This window comes from Brachycentrus maculatus, unplaced genomic scaffold (assembly GCF_059751285.1).
Source record: "Brachycentrus maculatus isolate JH-2025_06_01 unplaced genomic scaffold, ASM5975128v1 h1tg000341l, whole genome shotgun sequence".
Taxonomy (NCBI): domain Eukaryota; kingdom Metazoa; phylum Arthropoda; class Insecta; order Trichoptera; family Brachycentridae; genus Brachycentrus; species Brachycentrus maculatus.
The window spans coordinates 92,501-108,069 of NW_028281090.1; the positions used below are offsets into that span (position 1 = coordinate 92,501).

Genomic DNA, 15,569 nt, shown 5'->3' on the forward strand with positions numbered 1-15,569 from the left:
GTTGAAGGGGTTCTAAACTTAACTTTTGAACCTGACCTGAATAAGTTATCTTTGATTTAATAGTTTCCTAGGAATATGACAGAATAATACACGGTGGCACAAAATTAATCACACTATCAGAAGATGTTATATTTTTTGCAAATGGCGTCGTACGTCAATAATATTTGACATTTCGCTCACTCCTTTCAAGAACTTCATAAATAAAAAATCGTCAATTTTGAGTTGTGCATGTTTTCGTAATGCCCCGAAAATGTACTATATCCCAGCAAAAGCGGCATATTTTTAACTTAATATTTACCCGCTACAGGGCAGAAAGTGTTATTTTTGCATTTTGAAGAAAAGGTATTGTTTAATTTTTTTTTATGCCCTAAATATTTTTCAAATGAAGAAAAAATATTCAGGTTTTACCTAAAAAGATCTATTGCATAGTGAAAAGTTAAATAAGTGGCTTGATATTTATTTTTAGTACATTGTATTTTATGTTAGAACTTTAAAAACGTTCTCCTGAAAAATCAAGTTTTTTTATTTATGACGTTCTTGAAAGGAGTGAGTGATTTGTGAACAAGACAGCGGCAGTATAAAAACAGGTTAATGAGGATGGCGCAAAATTAATTATCCAATTTTTTTAAAAAATAACTTTTTAACTAAATAGCAAAATTGATTTTAAGCAATGAAAATCCTTATTTGGACTTTTACATTTTTTTCTGTTAAGCGAAAAGTATGATATCCGTCAAGTGGCTGCCGCCAGTGTTGATATACATTTTAGTCCGTTTTATCAATATGTTTGTATACAGCAACTGTCTAGTTCACAAATGTCAAATGTAGTCGATATACAATACTATTTGCAAAAATTACAACATCATCGTATAGGGTGATTAATATTGTGCCACCCTGTATGTTTGCAGTGAAATGCACAAGGATGTAAAAGTAATACATAACATTTAGCAGGGTGAAGAAATAACGTCTTCCACATAATCTCAAGGAATGACTTTACACTCAACAAGGTTCCCATTTAAACTATTTCATATTTTCTTGCTCAAATTTCCTACGTGGCTTAAGAGTAAAAATGCGTATTATACTTTCAATTAACATCGTATTTTTTGTGTAATGTTTCAAAAAATTAACTTAATATACGAGTGTCGTGTGATATAGAATTGGTCGACAATTCAAGCGCATATCATTTATTATTTTAGCCTTTGTCCGCACTAATGGTGCATTTGGCACAATAGATTTGTGGTATTACACAAAGTAAACGATAAATTACAAGTAGTAATAATAATAATAAAACCCTTATCCGCACCCCAATGGTGCATAGGGCACTGCGTCATATAAACGCAGTGTTATCTTGATCGTTTACACATGAAGGAAAGGTGATCAGCCCTCCGCTTCAGGTACCGGTCCAGGGTAATATTGAATAAATATGACAGTGAAAAAATCAATAATATTTATTTTACCCCCCTTGGGAATCGAACCCGGGACCTCCAGAACGGTGGCCGAGCGTGCTGACCATTACACTACGGAGGCGGACAATTATAAGTAGAGTGTTATTTAACCATATCATAAATTTAACAATACTTTAATTATACAAAAATATCAAAGTTCTTGTTATATTTAATAAAGTAATATAAAAAAGTTCTTTACTATGCGTTAAAAAAAATGAAAGCGAAAATGCCTTCAGAAGTATTTTTGACATATCCAAAATTGACGAGGAAGATTAAAATTGTTCACGCAAAACAACAGTTAACGAAGTCATGGGTAGAAGGTTCATTCCAAACAGTAGAATATAGTGAATGTTGCGCATCCCTTGGTACTAGTTACGCTAGCCAGCCAGTAATGAGATTACGCTGCGAATGGCTAGGGCTTTCCGCGTGAAATAGTAAAGCCAAATTCAAAAGGATGTTCCTACAACGGAAATTATTTCTAGGGTCTCTTAGGCAAGAAGTTGCGCTCCGCTTATTGTATCGTTCCTCATCTTTCTAGTTTTATTTCAAGAACCATTGTTGAGTTAGGTATGCAGTTGTATTGTAAAAAATAAAATCCTCAATCTCGTTGAAGATACGAAGATTATGAAATAAAAATTAATTACATTTAAGAATTACGTCCGCCTCCGTAGTGTAATGTTAGCTCACTCGGCTACCGTTCTGGAGGTCCCGGGTTCGATTCCCAAGGGGGGTAAAATAAATAATAGTGATTTTTTCACTGTAATATTTATTCAATATTACCATGGACTGGTACCTGAAGCGGAGGGCTGATCACTTTTCCTTCATGTGTAAACGATCAAGATAACACTGCGTTTATATGATGCAGTGCCCTATGCACCATTGGGGTGCGGATAAGGGTTTTATTATATTTTTAAGAATTAGTGAAATATTAAAGTAATTTTTTGACAAACTAAGCGTTAGCATTACCAAAACATTGCTATTAAAAAATCTTTAAATACTTATATATAAATAAAGACCTTTCACCCATAAAATATTGAAATGTGGGTAGAACTGTAAAACAAATTTTGTTGTATATTAAATTAATATCTGCTTCCAAAGTTCAATGACGAAATCTTCTGAAGAAAATGTTTTACTCAAAGCCTTTCATTTCGCGTTGAAATTAAATAATAAATTATTCAATGATCCAGATTAAACTTTATTATTGAAATATTTGCTTTTAACTTTGTGGAATAACATGATGATTTGAATATAAAAATTAAACAATTGTTTAAGACCACTTTTGAGTTTATTAATGTAAAACGACTAGTTTAGAGATTACACATGTTCTCATCAACATAACTTTTTGGAATAACATGATAATATAAATCTAAAAAGGAAACACTTGTTTCAGACCACTTTTGAATTAGTTCATGTAAACTCGAATAATTTCAAGAATTCCAATGGTTTTTCACCTGTTGAGTATAGCATCTGTAATTCTTGAAACTAGTCGTGTTTACATTAATAAACTCAAAGGTGATTCATTTTTATATTTGAATCATTAAGATTAAACAGTTAATTTTATTCAATATTAAGATTTTTAGAAACAATTGTTAAATATTTATGTTTGTATGTTGGTTATTTATAAAGATTTATTTTGAAAACTCAATATTGATGATAAATATTTTATCATTTTGAATCAAAATTTCATCAATATTAATCAAAAGTGATTCATACAAGTAATTAATTTCTATGTTCAAATTATCTAGACTAAGCAGTTTATATTTTTAATCATTGAGATTTTTACAAACAATTGTAAATGATTTATGTTTGTACTTACCTACAAAAGATGATTTATTATAATTATTGTTGAATATTTTATAATCATTTTTAATTTTTGACTCAAATTGATATTTTTCTTATAATGATTTCCTTAATATATTTGTTGATAAAATATTTTACTTTTCGTATGTCGTTAAGTACCTTATATGCCATTTTTCATCGGTTTTACTAAAACTACTACTCCCGGGGTTTTCTAAGTCAGGAACATCCCGACCTATGTCCTATTCTTTATCCTCAAGTTCACCCGATTGGGCCCTTCGTCTAACTCGTGCCTTTGACCGATTTTGATTATATTTGAAGTGTGGTATATATAAACTGATCATTTATTTTTGTCCCTAAAACGCGACATTTACCAATTTTTACGTAAAAGTATGTATATTCAAGAAAACACGTAGTTTTTCATAGTTAAATGTATTAATAAAAAGAGGAATGTTGTTAAAGAAAATAAGAGGAATAAATATTATTAACATGAAAAAAATTATATTGTTTTATTATTTATATAAAGAGTCGGCGGTCTTCATATAAATAATTTAGTCTTTGCACATGACTCACCAGCCACCTACTTTAGCCATATGCACCGAAATCAAGCGAGGATTTGTTCAGCAAATTTATATGAAACGGCTATAACTACAAACTATCGTCATTTTTTTTCACTTTTTCATAAAAAAAATCTTACAGTGTGTTGCTCTTTTTTTGAAAACTTGATATTTCGACGTCCTGAAACATTGCTTGGGGACAACGGGACAGGCTATCTAAAAACGGGACGGTCCCGTTCAAAACGGGACGTATGGTCACTTTAGGTATATACGTGCTTTCCACTTGACTTTTCTCTGACCTAGTTTAGTCTCTCCATATTAATGGTTTTTTGGTGACATGACGGAAAAAACTTTTATATTAACTGATCGAAATTTCGATAAGATAGGGAGACTGGTTTTAAAACGACGCTTAAACATTTTTATGTGGTTTTGGAGCTTTTGTAATCCTGACATATCTGTTAAAAAATATTTTTATTAGTTTGACCGTGGGGTATTGACCTATTGTTCAAACGTGATAACGTAGTGACCCATTTCCATTCGTTTAATGAACTTAAAATTTTAAATACCCTTTGTATTAAATTCAATAAGCGAAAAATTTGAAAAACAGGCTTTCTTTCTTAAACCAATTCTGATTTGAAGTAAACAAAAAAAGATATTTTTTTTGTTCACATTTTCGTGAGTAAAAAGGCAAAGAAATAGCTAAAAAAAAACATTAAGAAACTTTTTTAAGCAATTTTTTTTACATTTTTTTCAAAAGTAAATATGAGTAGACTAACAAAGTGTACATATAAATGAACTGTTATGATATAAGAAGCATTATCTCTATTTATATTCAATTCATATAACCTCGCAGGGAATTTTAGGCACGTTTAGGTTAAATTAATCTAAGAAATGACAGGTAAGCATCTGAATAACATACATGTTTAATTAATAAAGATATAAATTTCAGATTAGTTATAATAAAAGTAAAAAGCGATATAAATTTGTAGAAAAAAATACCGACAGCTATTTGTTAAATACTTTGTTATTAATTAATAATTAGTTCATAAGAATACTTGAATGTAATGCTATATGTGTATATATATATATATATATATATATATATATATATATATATATATATATATATATATATATATATATATATATATATATATATATATAATAGATTTATATTATCCACTGACACTTCGTGATGGAATTGCATTTTTAATTTATTATTAGATTAAAACCAATATTTTTAGCTTTTCCACTTTTTTATTTGACCAGCGACCGGGTTTCGTCGTTACCGACATCATCAGACTTCGCAGGGAATTTTAGGCACGTTTAGGTTAAATTAATCTAAGAAATGACAGGTAAGCATCTGAATAACATACATGTTTAATTAATAAAGATATAAATTTCAGATTAGTTATAATAAAAGTAAAAAGCGATATAAATTTGTAGAAAAAAATACCGACAGCTATTTGTTAAATACTTTGTTATTAATTAATAATTAGTTCATAAGAATACTTGAATGTAATGCTATATGTGTATATATATATATATATATATATATATATATATATATATATATATATATATATATATATATATATATATATATATAATAGATTTATATTATCTACTGACACTTCGTGATGGAATTGCATTTTTAATTTATTATTAGATTAAAACCAATATTTTTAGTTTTTCCACTTTTTTATTTGACCAGCGACCGGGTTTCGTCGTTACCGACATCATCAGACTGGTCTATATATATATATATATATATATATATATATATATATATATATATAATAAACCCTTATCCGCACCCCAATGGTGCATAGGGCACTGCTTCATATAAACACAGTGTTACCAGTCCAGGGTAGTATTGAATAAATATTACAGTGAGAAAATCACTTATATTTATTTGACCCCCCCTGGGCATCGAACGCGAGACCTCCAGAGCGGTAGCCGAGCGTACTGACCATTACACTACAATATATATATATATATATATATATATATATATATATATATATATATATATATATATATATATATATATATATATATATATATATATATATATATATATATATATATATATATATATACATATATATATATATATTATATATATATATATATATATATATATATATATATATATAAATATGTATATATATATATATATATATATAAATATGTATATATATATATATATATATATACATATATGTGTAATATTCTCATATTCGTGTATCCAACGCCTTGCACGGAAACATAAACTGTTAATTTGGGTTTGTTAATTTAAGGTCTTTATGGATATGACATTCGATCTTCTGGAGTTGACAGAATAATTAAAATCAGTCGAACATCACACGCCTGTCAGTAATCACGCAGAGGGAACTTTTTTTCATTAAATTAATTCAATCAAAACCGGAGTTTTTCTCGAAGAAGTGGTACGACGATAACATTCGATTGAACTCGGAATTTAATTAAAAATGGAATTTATTTAATGGATGACTTTTTTATTGTCATGAAAAAAATGTATTAAAAAATGTTTTAGGGATAAAATCAATATTTGATGTATCAAGACCTACATGAGTCATATAGCTCACGACCTGTCTTGGTGGTAGGAGCTTCACCTTCTCGGAGTCTAGTAGTTATTCACCAAGGATATAACTTCGATTACGAGCAAGTGTGTCACTGTTATAGAGAATGTGGACGGGTATTTCGTTATCTTCCATACAAAATCTGCAGACTGGGGGAATCATGCAGTCCAAATTTCGATATGTGCTTTCTCAGTCTGCAGTGTCCTGTGAAAGTCGTGGTTAGGGTCGTTATTATTTTCTTTCTAAGCTTTAGAGCTTCTGATGTGAGTTTCTCCGCTTACCCCTTGATCAGTTCCTTCGCGTGTTTCATCCCTTTGCTGTTGGACTTGATTTTGTTGCTCTTGTCCATGGTCCAGTTTTTTAGGCCAAAATTGATATTGCTGAGTGTCAGTCCACTTATGGGCTCAGGGCAATACAATAGAAACAATGGATTCAATATCTCATATCAATCAAGATTTGTCATATAGTTAATTTATTTATACATATTTTATATGTATAAATAAATACAAATATTTTATTTTTGAGTAAAATATGATTATTTTCAATTTAGTCTTAAATGTTCGTGATTATGAGAAATAACTTCCAAATTTTGGTCAAAAAATTTTATAATTATTTTTCTGATGTAAAGTTTATTTTTGAAATACCATATTATTATTTCCATGGTGACTTTGGTAGTAACTTTATAGAGTAAATGTTTCTGTTATCCAATTACAAAACAGCGAGTGGTGAAGTCAAGGTTTTACTTAAGTCACAAGATTACTCTATGAACTATTAGTAAAAGCTTACATTAGTAACTATTAGTAAGTCCAAAGCCATATGAAAATTAAGTTTGAATTTCTATGAAAATAATAAGATATTGATAAGTTTAATGATACTATGTCGATAATCAGAGATTCGATCAATTCAATTTAATTATTGTTATTTTTGTAGACATTTCACAAAAGTGTATTTTCGAATCCATTATATTTTACATATATTATTATCAAATGGGTTTTCTTGATGGTCCTATCCCCAAAAAAAAAACACAAGATGCCGTTGGATATAAAAAATGTAAATATTGATTACATGTTAATCCTAGCAAGATAAATATTTTTTATTACGTACCTATGTTATTGTTATGTGGAATGGTACACAATTATTTCTGTAGATCTGGAGAACACTATTTATTATATTGAGAATTTAATATCTGTAAATCAGTTAATAGTAAGTTGAATCAAGAACTTAATGTTAGATTATTTTGTCGAAAGTTGTTTTGTATTATGAGGGTTAAGTTTTTTCTAAGTTGTGTTTTTTGGTTAGTTTATGTATGTTATTAAAAATTATAAATATAAAAATTATATGTGTATTGAAAAATGCTCACAGGAAGAAAAGAAGTATGTACCTATAATCATGTTTCAAAAAGCAAAATTTTATAATTGGACTCAAAATCTGTCATTGATTTGAATTGATTACGTTATTTTTCCTTTGTGCATGTCCTAGCTACTATTGTATGGAAGTAAAACATGGAGTTGGCAAAAGAAGGATGAAAGTAAACTGAATGTAGTCGAAATGCGATGTCTCAGAAGAATGTGCGACAAAACGATGTATGATAGATATGCGAATAGGGAAATAAGGAAGGAATGCTTAGCTGAGCTAAGCATTATCGATAAAATTAAGAAAGATGTGTTGAGATGGTTTGGACATGTAGAACGAATGAGTGAGGAAAGAACGGTAAAACAAATTTATGAGGCGAATGTAAGTGGAAAAAAGAGCAGAGGAAGACCGAGAAAAACATGGCACGATCAGGTATGCCAAATACTTGAAAGTGGTCAGGTAAGGAGTCGTAACAATCGGCGAGCATGTATGAGGAGATGCATGAAGTGGAAGAGGCGAAGAATGTTTGCAAAGACAGAGTGATGTGGCGTTCTATTCTCTCTGCCTACCCCTGCAGGGAAGCGGCGTGATGGTTAGTTAGTTAGTTAGTTAGTTCTAGCTACTATTCTTTCTCTATTTCTTTTCCTATTTGGAAGAAATGTCCTTAATTCTAGCTATATTCTATTACTAGGTAAGTGTGTGGAGCGTAGGACTGATAACTTTGCCCTTAAGAAATTAACACCGCGTCAATCTGATAAGGTGCTCTTTGCACCAACGGGTGCTAGAGCTTTCTTACACTCGGTGCAATATACTACCAAGAGTAACAACGTACATCCGTTATAATATGTTGTAACCTTATGTAACATTTGTGATTTTGCTTAGTATGTAAATGTTTAACACGGCATAGTAATATTGTCAATTAATTTTAGGTTAAGGGTAAACAAGGCAATCTAAATTATGATCAAGACAATTCGTAGTAGGTGCCTACATATAATAGTATGTAAAATTATTCCATTATATAAGCTGGGATCCTTCAGTTTCCTTTGCAAATCCTCGTAGACACATGTCTTGTGTAGGAAAATCAATTTAAGTTTAAGGTTGGATTCAATTATCGTAACTTGTGAATATGAACACTCAAAATATGAATAAGTATATTTGATTGTAAATTACGTTGCTATTTAGCGAAGTGAGTATTATTTGTTAGATTGTTTTATTTTATTAAAATTAAACACTTGAATATACCACTTTATCGAGTTTTATTTTTATTTACGACTAGTTTCGAAAACGACAGTTGTTTTCATCTTCTGGTACAAATTAAAAATTGTTTTAATTCGTATCAGAAGATGAAAACAACTGTCGTTTTCGAAACTAGTCGTAAATAAAATTAAAACTCGATAAAGTGGTATATTCAAGTGTTTAATTTTAATAAAATAATCATGTCATTCTACAAAGTTAATGCCGAATCAGTAAATAATTTAAGATTGTTTTATTAAACGTGTGAGGATAGCGTTTTATCAATTTATATTGATAGAAGATTGAAAATTTGACCAAAAGCATATGAAAAATAGTTTTGGTTACGTGGTTTTGCTTTTGATATAAACGAATAAAATTACATAAATAATGAGAATACTTTTGTTAAAAATTAAACGAGGAAGGAATGAAAAAGGAGTAATTGATTTAAGATAGATAGTCTTATGTTTTGTCCGTAAAAAAGGATCGTTGGAATAAGAATAATCCATAACGTTAGTTTGTCTTTGTTAGAACCTTGTATTGAAAACTACTGTTGCAAGAAACAAAGATTTTACGAGTCTTTATCTCAAATTTTAACCAATCTGGGACGTGAATGACAAGTTTATTTAAACGAATTCTCTTGTTTATTATGAAAACGTTCCTCGTTTTAAAGCATGGACAAAGACCACTCTATCTAATTAAAAGGTTTGGATGTAATTACGAGCGTAGTTTAGTTGTAGGCTCACCCTTGTAGGTTGGTACGTTGTTAATAAATTTTACATTTTATGCCCTTGAGCGAGATTTAGGGGTTCATGTTTTGTGCCGACTACCGTCCATGAATAAATAAGCCGCGATGTGCTTCTTACGCCCGAATTACGTGCATTTGCATATGTATATAGGAAAAATTAATCTTATAAAAAAGTAAGGAGGAAAATTCCTTATGTATGGTAAGAAAATTCATTTTCGTTTTTAATATTTTAAGTGTTTCCAAATTTTCGTTCTGAAATTTGAGATTTTCTACGCTTTGGAGTTATTTATATCACGATTTTTTATGGATATCTAACATAGATGAAGAAACATATTTAATAAAGGAATATGGAAGTTCATGAATATATGCCACCGGCAAAATAATATGCAGTTAATATTTTCAATCAAAGTATAACTTCCTGAATGACCATGAAAATCTGCGATTTGAAATCAGGTCTGATAATTATTCCGATTTAAAAATCGTTCAAAGTAAACGTTTAATAACATGTTAATTTTATAAATTGTTAAATTAAGTAAGAAACGAGTATATCTACATATGTATAAAAATAAAATAGTGTAAGACCACCTTTGAGCTTATGTAAATATAACTAGTTTTGAGAAATACAGTTTTTCTTATCAGTATGTAAAAATACAATATTTGTTTTTTCACTTGTTAATGAGAACTTGTTAGTTTTCTCATGTGTGTGATTATAATCCAGGATTCGGATCTCACATACTAATATAAGAGTTTCTGCTTAATAAAAAGCTTCTTTACATCTCACCAATAGATGTCTCTAGTGAAGTTCTAGTGATTCATGAACAAGGTTTCTAAATTGGTTCATATATATAGAACTTCCAAGAATTTGAGTAGTGTGGTTGTCAATAATGGGTGGAATTGGTGAATGTTACACGTGTGTAAAGTGATCACTCAAACCAGCCTATGACGGTCGTAAGCCCCGTAAATGCCCAGACTTCCATATTCTTCTTCATCTTTGATGAGATGTCAAAAAATAATATGAAAATAACTCCTGTAATTGGAGATAATCCAGATTTTGTGAACAAGTATTTGGACACACTCAAAATGTTGTAAATAAATTATCTGGTCAAATTATAAGCTTAATAATAAAAATGAAAATGGTATTTTCTGGCGTTTCTCATGTGTGTGATTATAATCCAGGATTCGGATCTCACATACTAATATAAGAGTTTCTGCTTAATAAAAAGCTTCTTTACATCTCACCAATAGATGTCTCTAGTGAAGTTCTAGTGATTCATGAACAAGGTTTCTAAATTGGTTTATATATATAGAACTTCCAAGAATTTGAGTAGTGTGGTTGTCAATAATGGGTAGAATTAGTGAATGTTACACGTGTGTAAAGTGATCACTCAAACCAGCCTATGACGGTCGTAAGCCCCGTAAATGCCCAGACTTCCATATTCTTCTTCATCTTTGATGAGATGTCATAAAATAATATGTTAATGAGAACATCTGTAGTTCTCGAAACTAATCATGTTAAGATTATTTAACTTAAAACTTGTCTTTTACAAGTGTTTTGTTCGTATATTAAAATCATGTCACCATGCAATAAAAATATGTAATTTTTTATTATTATTTAAGACAGAATATCATTATATGATTATGAAATGTAAGCGAATTTCCTTCATCGACAAATATCCTAAGTAGTTTATATATAAATTGATTTAATATTATGAGTTGACAATATTATCTTTAAATAGTACATATTTTAAATTGTCATTATTTGTTTAATGTTCAGAATAAAATCCAAATAATCCTCTCATTTTCTAGTTGAGTTGTTCAAAGAAAATTCTCATTATTATACAAAGTGTCTTACAGTATACCCACGCAAATAAACTTCCGCTCGTCTTTTGTCAAGTATGGCCTTTATAATGAAACAAAATATATTCATCCCCTACTTACATAGGTACATTGCCTTATTAAAGGAGGGTTAAAAATACATTTGTCTTATTTTTCGTAATAATGCTGGAAGTACATAAATTCGTATTACTGAAAAAAATATCAATTCAGCATTTAATAACAAAAACATAATGTAAATTACGCAAAAATATCAAAATAACTATTTTGAGAAATAATTAATTTAATATAAATATGTATTATGATAAGTATCTACTTAAATATGAACGTAGATTTTTATACTTACTGCTAATTATATAACATGTCTTTTTTTGGTTGGTTTGTGTATTATTCATGGTCGGAAGGAGGAAATACTAAACATATTTCCTAAATAATGTGTTCTTTACTTTAGTTTTGTTTGAAATATCACGTTTAGGAAGCTTTAACTCCCATACCTATTTACCATAAATTAAAAGTAATTTGATATTTTTAAAATGTCTGCAGCAATATTAATAAAAAAATCTGTAATGTAACACCGATATTTATAAACAAAAGTATTTCCTGATCGTCTAATATTCTATTTATTCGTGGAATTTCTAATATTGAATTTCGTGTAATTATTTATTTATTTTAATTTTATTTTGTCTATTTTTAATTAATGTTTTACTTAGTAAATACCACTATTTCTTAAAATCTACTATGACACACGTGTTTCGATGCATTCCGCCGGAATGCATCGAAACGCGTGTCACAGTAGATTTTTAGAAATAGTGGTATTTACTAAGTAAAACATTAATTAAAAATGGATAGATTTTACCACAAAGTGACTGCCGAATCAATTAATGAATTTATTTTGTCTATTTTAACAAGATTGTAAAAACATTCTTAGTCATTATTATATGCTGTGTGTTGAGGTATGGACAGCTCGGTTTAAGTTTCCACTGATAAAATTTATGAAACAGTTCCTACCTCCTTATTCTTCAACGTTCCAAAGGCATAACTCTCAAATGTTGACTTAGCTTTATATACGGCGTTTAATAATGATATTGAATGCAATGGAACGCGTATCACAACAGATGTTAATAAATACTCTTACGTGGTATTTACCAAGTTATTTTTGTTTTGGATTTTAACCACAAAGGGACTTGGAATCAATTGATTAAATAAATGATTTTTTTTTATTCGGTGAAATTTTATATTTATCTTTTAAGTCGTCTTCTTCTTCTTCCTTCTTATAGATCCGAGGATATGTCTGTTCCGCTATCTATATTTTGTGATATGAACTGTCAGTGTTCACGCCTTTGCTTTGGAAGTCTTTCAGGTGGCCTTCTTCCGTCTGGGTTCTCTTGAAGAGCAATTATGGCCATTACAGAATTTCTTTGCTGTTTTCCTCATCTGACTATATCCTCCGTGCTACACATTTTAAGAATTTCTGTGTTCTTTGTATTTTAAGTGACCCTTTTAAATGATAACAATAGTATAAATTTTTATTTTATTACATTAATTGTTAATTTTTTAAACTGTTATCTTCGCATCCCAAGATGTCTTACATTTAACCCTTACTGGTCCAATGTCAAATCTCATTCGACATAAATTTTTTGCTCTTAGGTCCTATGTCGGATGTTATTCGACATTTTTTTCATCATTAGTATTATTTATTTAAATTCCAAGCTTACATTTTTGTCACTCGTATCTATTACAACACTATGTGGAGCAGAGGACAAAATATGTTTTTTTCCAATGTAAATGTAACTGTCTACCTAGATTTTTTTTAATTTTGGGGGACCAGGAAGAGTTAGTGTGGATATGTCTAATTTTAGAAAACAAAAGTGTTAAACTGGAAACACAATGTGCAAAATAAGATTAGCAGTTGACACAAATTGATTAGGCAATAGGGCTTAAAGATCTAACGAATTTAGTAGCGTCTTATTTAGAAAATATGACAAGACGAATAAGATAAATAAATGAACCATGTGACAAATCTTGATTGATATAAAATATTGAATTGTATTGAATTTAAAAATTAGAAAATTAAATTCGAATTATCGAATTCTTGAGTCGAATTCTCGGTTCGAACCCACTCGACCTCTGTTTGATACCAATTTCTAATATTATTTATTGATTCGCCATTAACTTTGTGGAATGACATGATTATTTTATTAAAATTAAACACTTCAATAATCCACTTTATTACTTTTATTAACCTATATAAACACCTAAATATATTTTTATTCGTTAGTTTTAATTTGTACCAGAAGATGAAAACAATTGTCGTTTTCAAAACTAGTCGTAAATAAAAATAAAACTCGATAAAGTGGATTATTTAAGTGTCCAATTTCTAATAATGAAACGCTTAGGCTCACAGAAATAGTATGAAATTGAAGTATTTCTGTAAATAATTTAAACGCAAATCTTATGTTTTTTAAATAAAAAAAAAAATTTATTAAACAAAAATATTGTTAAAAGACTGTTATCTTCGGATGATCTTCCTACTCACCTGACTATTTTAAAAAATATATGATTTCAGGTTAAAAGGAGCATTATGCTAAAGATGGCCGACGCTTGTCAAGAGATGTCCTCGAAGCAGACCCGCTTCCACGAGATGTACGTCCAGAGGCACAATAACGTCAGTATCCTGTATGCGGACATAGTCAATTTCACCCCACTTTCGGAGCAACTCAGCGCCTCAGACCTGGTGAAGACCCTCAACGAGCTATTTGGAAGGTTCGACCAGATCGCCCAGGTAACTTAATTTTCGACAATATTGTGTTAGTGAGTGACAGGCGCCGTGGCGTAGTTAGTAGACGCTCGACTGCAAAACTGGCGTCGCGGGTTTGATTCCCGCCAAGTGCAAAATAAATTCAAGAATGATTTATTTTAAATTGGTCTGGGTGTCTGTGATTTTTTCAAATTTATCTTCCCAATCCTTACTATCCTACCTGCAGACAAGCCTCTAATAGAGGCTTTGCGGGTGTTTCCCATAAAAAGTGATATACACGAAGACTTAGACGTAAAGCGGTCTGGAAAGGTGAAGATGGAACTTGGAAAATAATGAAGCAACATTATTTTTTGACATCTCAACATAGATGAAGAAGAATATGGAGTCTGGGCATTTTCAGGGCTTACGATCGTCATAGGCCTGGTTAAATGATCACTTTATACACGTGTAACATTCACAAATTCTACCCATGACTGACAACCACACTACTCAAATTCTTGAGACTTCTAGATGTATAGATCAAACTTGTTTCACAGTATGAGCTAGTATGGTCAAAATATGACCTCCCAGAAGAATATGCAGCAAAAAAACATGTTTTAAATGTTCGAATGGTGAATTAGGGAAAGAATGCATGACTAAGACAAGTATTATCGACAAAATGAATAAAGTTGTGTTAGGATGGTTTGGACATGTTGAACGAATGAGTAGAGAATGTACAGAAAAATAAATCTATGAGGCGAATGTAGTCGGAAATAATAGCAAAAGAAGACTTAGGAAAACTTGGCATCATGAAGCATTCAACAAAGTTGAAAATGGTAAAGACAGGAGTCGGAATAATCAATAGAGTAGTGTGGCGTTCTATTCTTTCTGCCTACCCGTTTGTGGAATCGGCATGGTGGTTAATAATTGTAGCTGTTTTACGTAAATAATAAAACAAATTGTAGAATATGGGAAGATAGCATGTAATATACTTTTTTAAAAGAATAATTTATAGTACCTACCACGTTTGTAATATTGTAATTCTAACGTTAAATTAAAGTTTATCGTTGTTTACCAATATGGTCTATATATCGTGGGTGTACTGGCAAAAAACGTTAACTGGAAAATATGTAATTTCGACTTGATGCAGTATTATAACGTTTCTAACGTTCTATAAAGTGACAAATAAACCAAGTAGTTTATAATGTCATATTTATGTGTTTTAAAAGTAAATTTTACTCTTAGTTTAAAAGCGGGTATATTATTCAG

General features: G+C 29.9%; 1 protein-coding gene across 1 annotated transcript in view; it reads left to right on the plus strand.

The window, feature by feature from the left end:
- The window catches only part of LOC148303890 (adenylate cyclase type 2-like), a gene marked incomplete at its 3' end in the record, with an annotated part of 95,725 nt that extends 81,380 nt beyond the window's left edge, over positions 1-14,345 (plus strand). Inside the window, exon 5 of the mRNA XM_088269210.1 lies at positions 14,130-14,345. Within this exon, the coding sequence (XP_088125336.1) occupies positions 14,130-14,345 (216 nt within the window). The remainder of the gene's footprint in view (positions 1-14,129) is intronic.
- Positions 14,346-15,569: the final 1,224 nt, after the last annotated feature.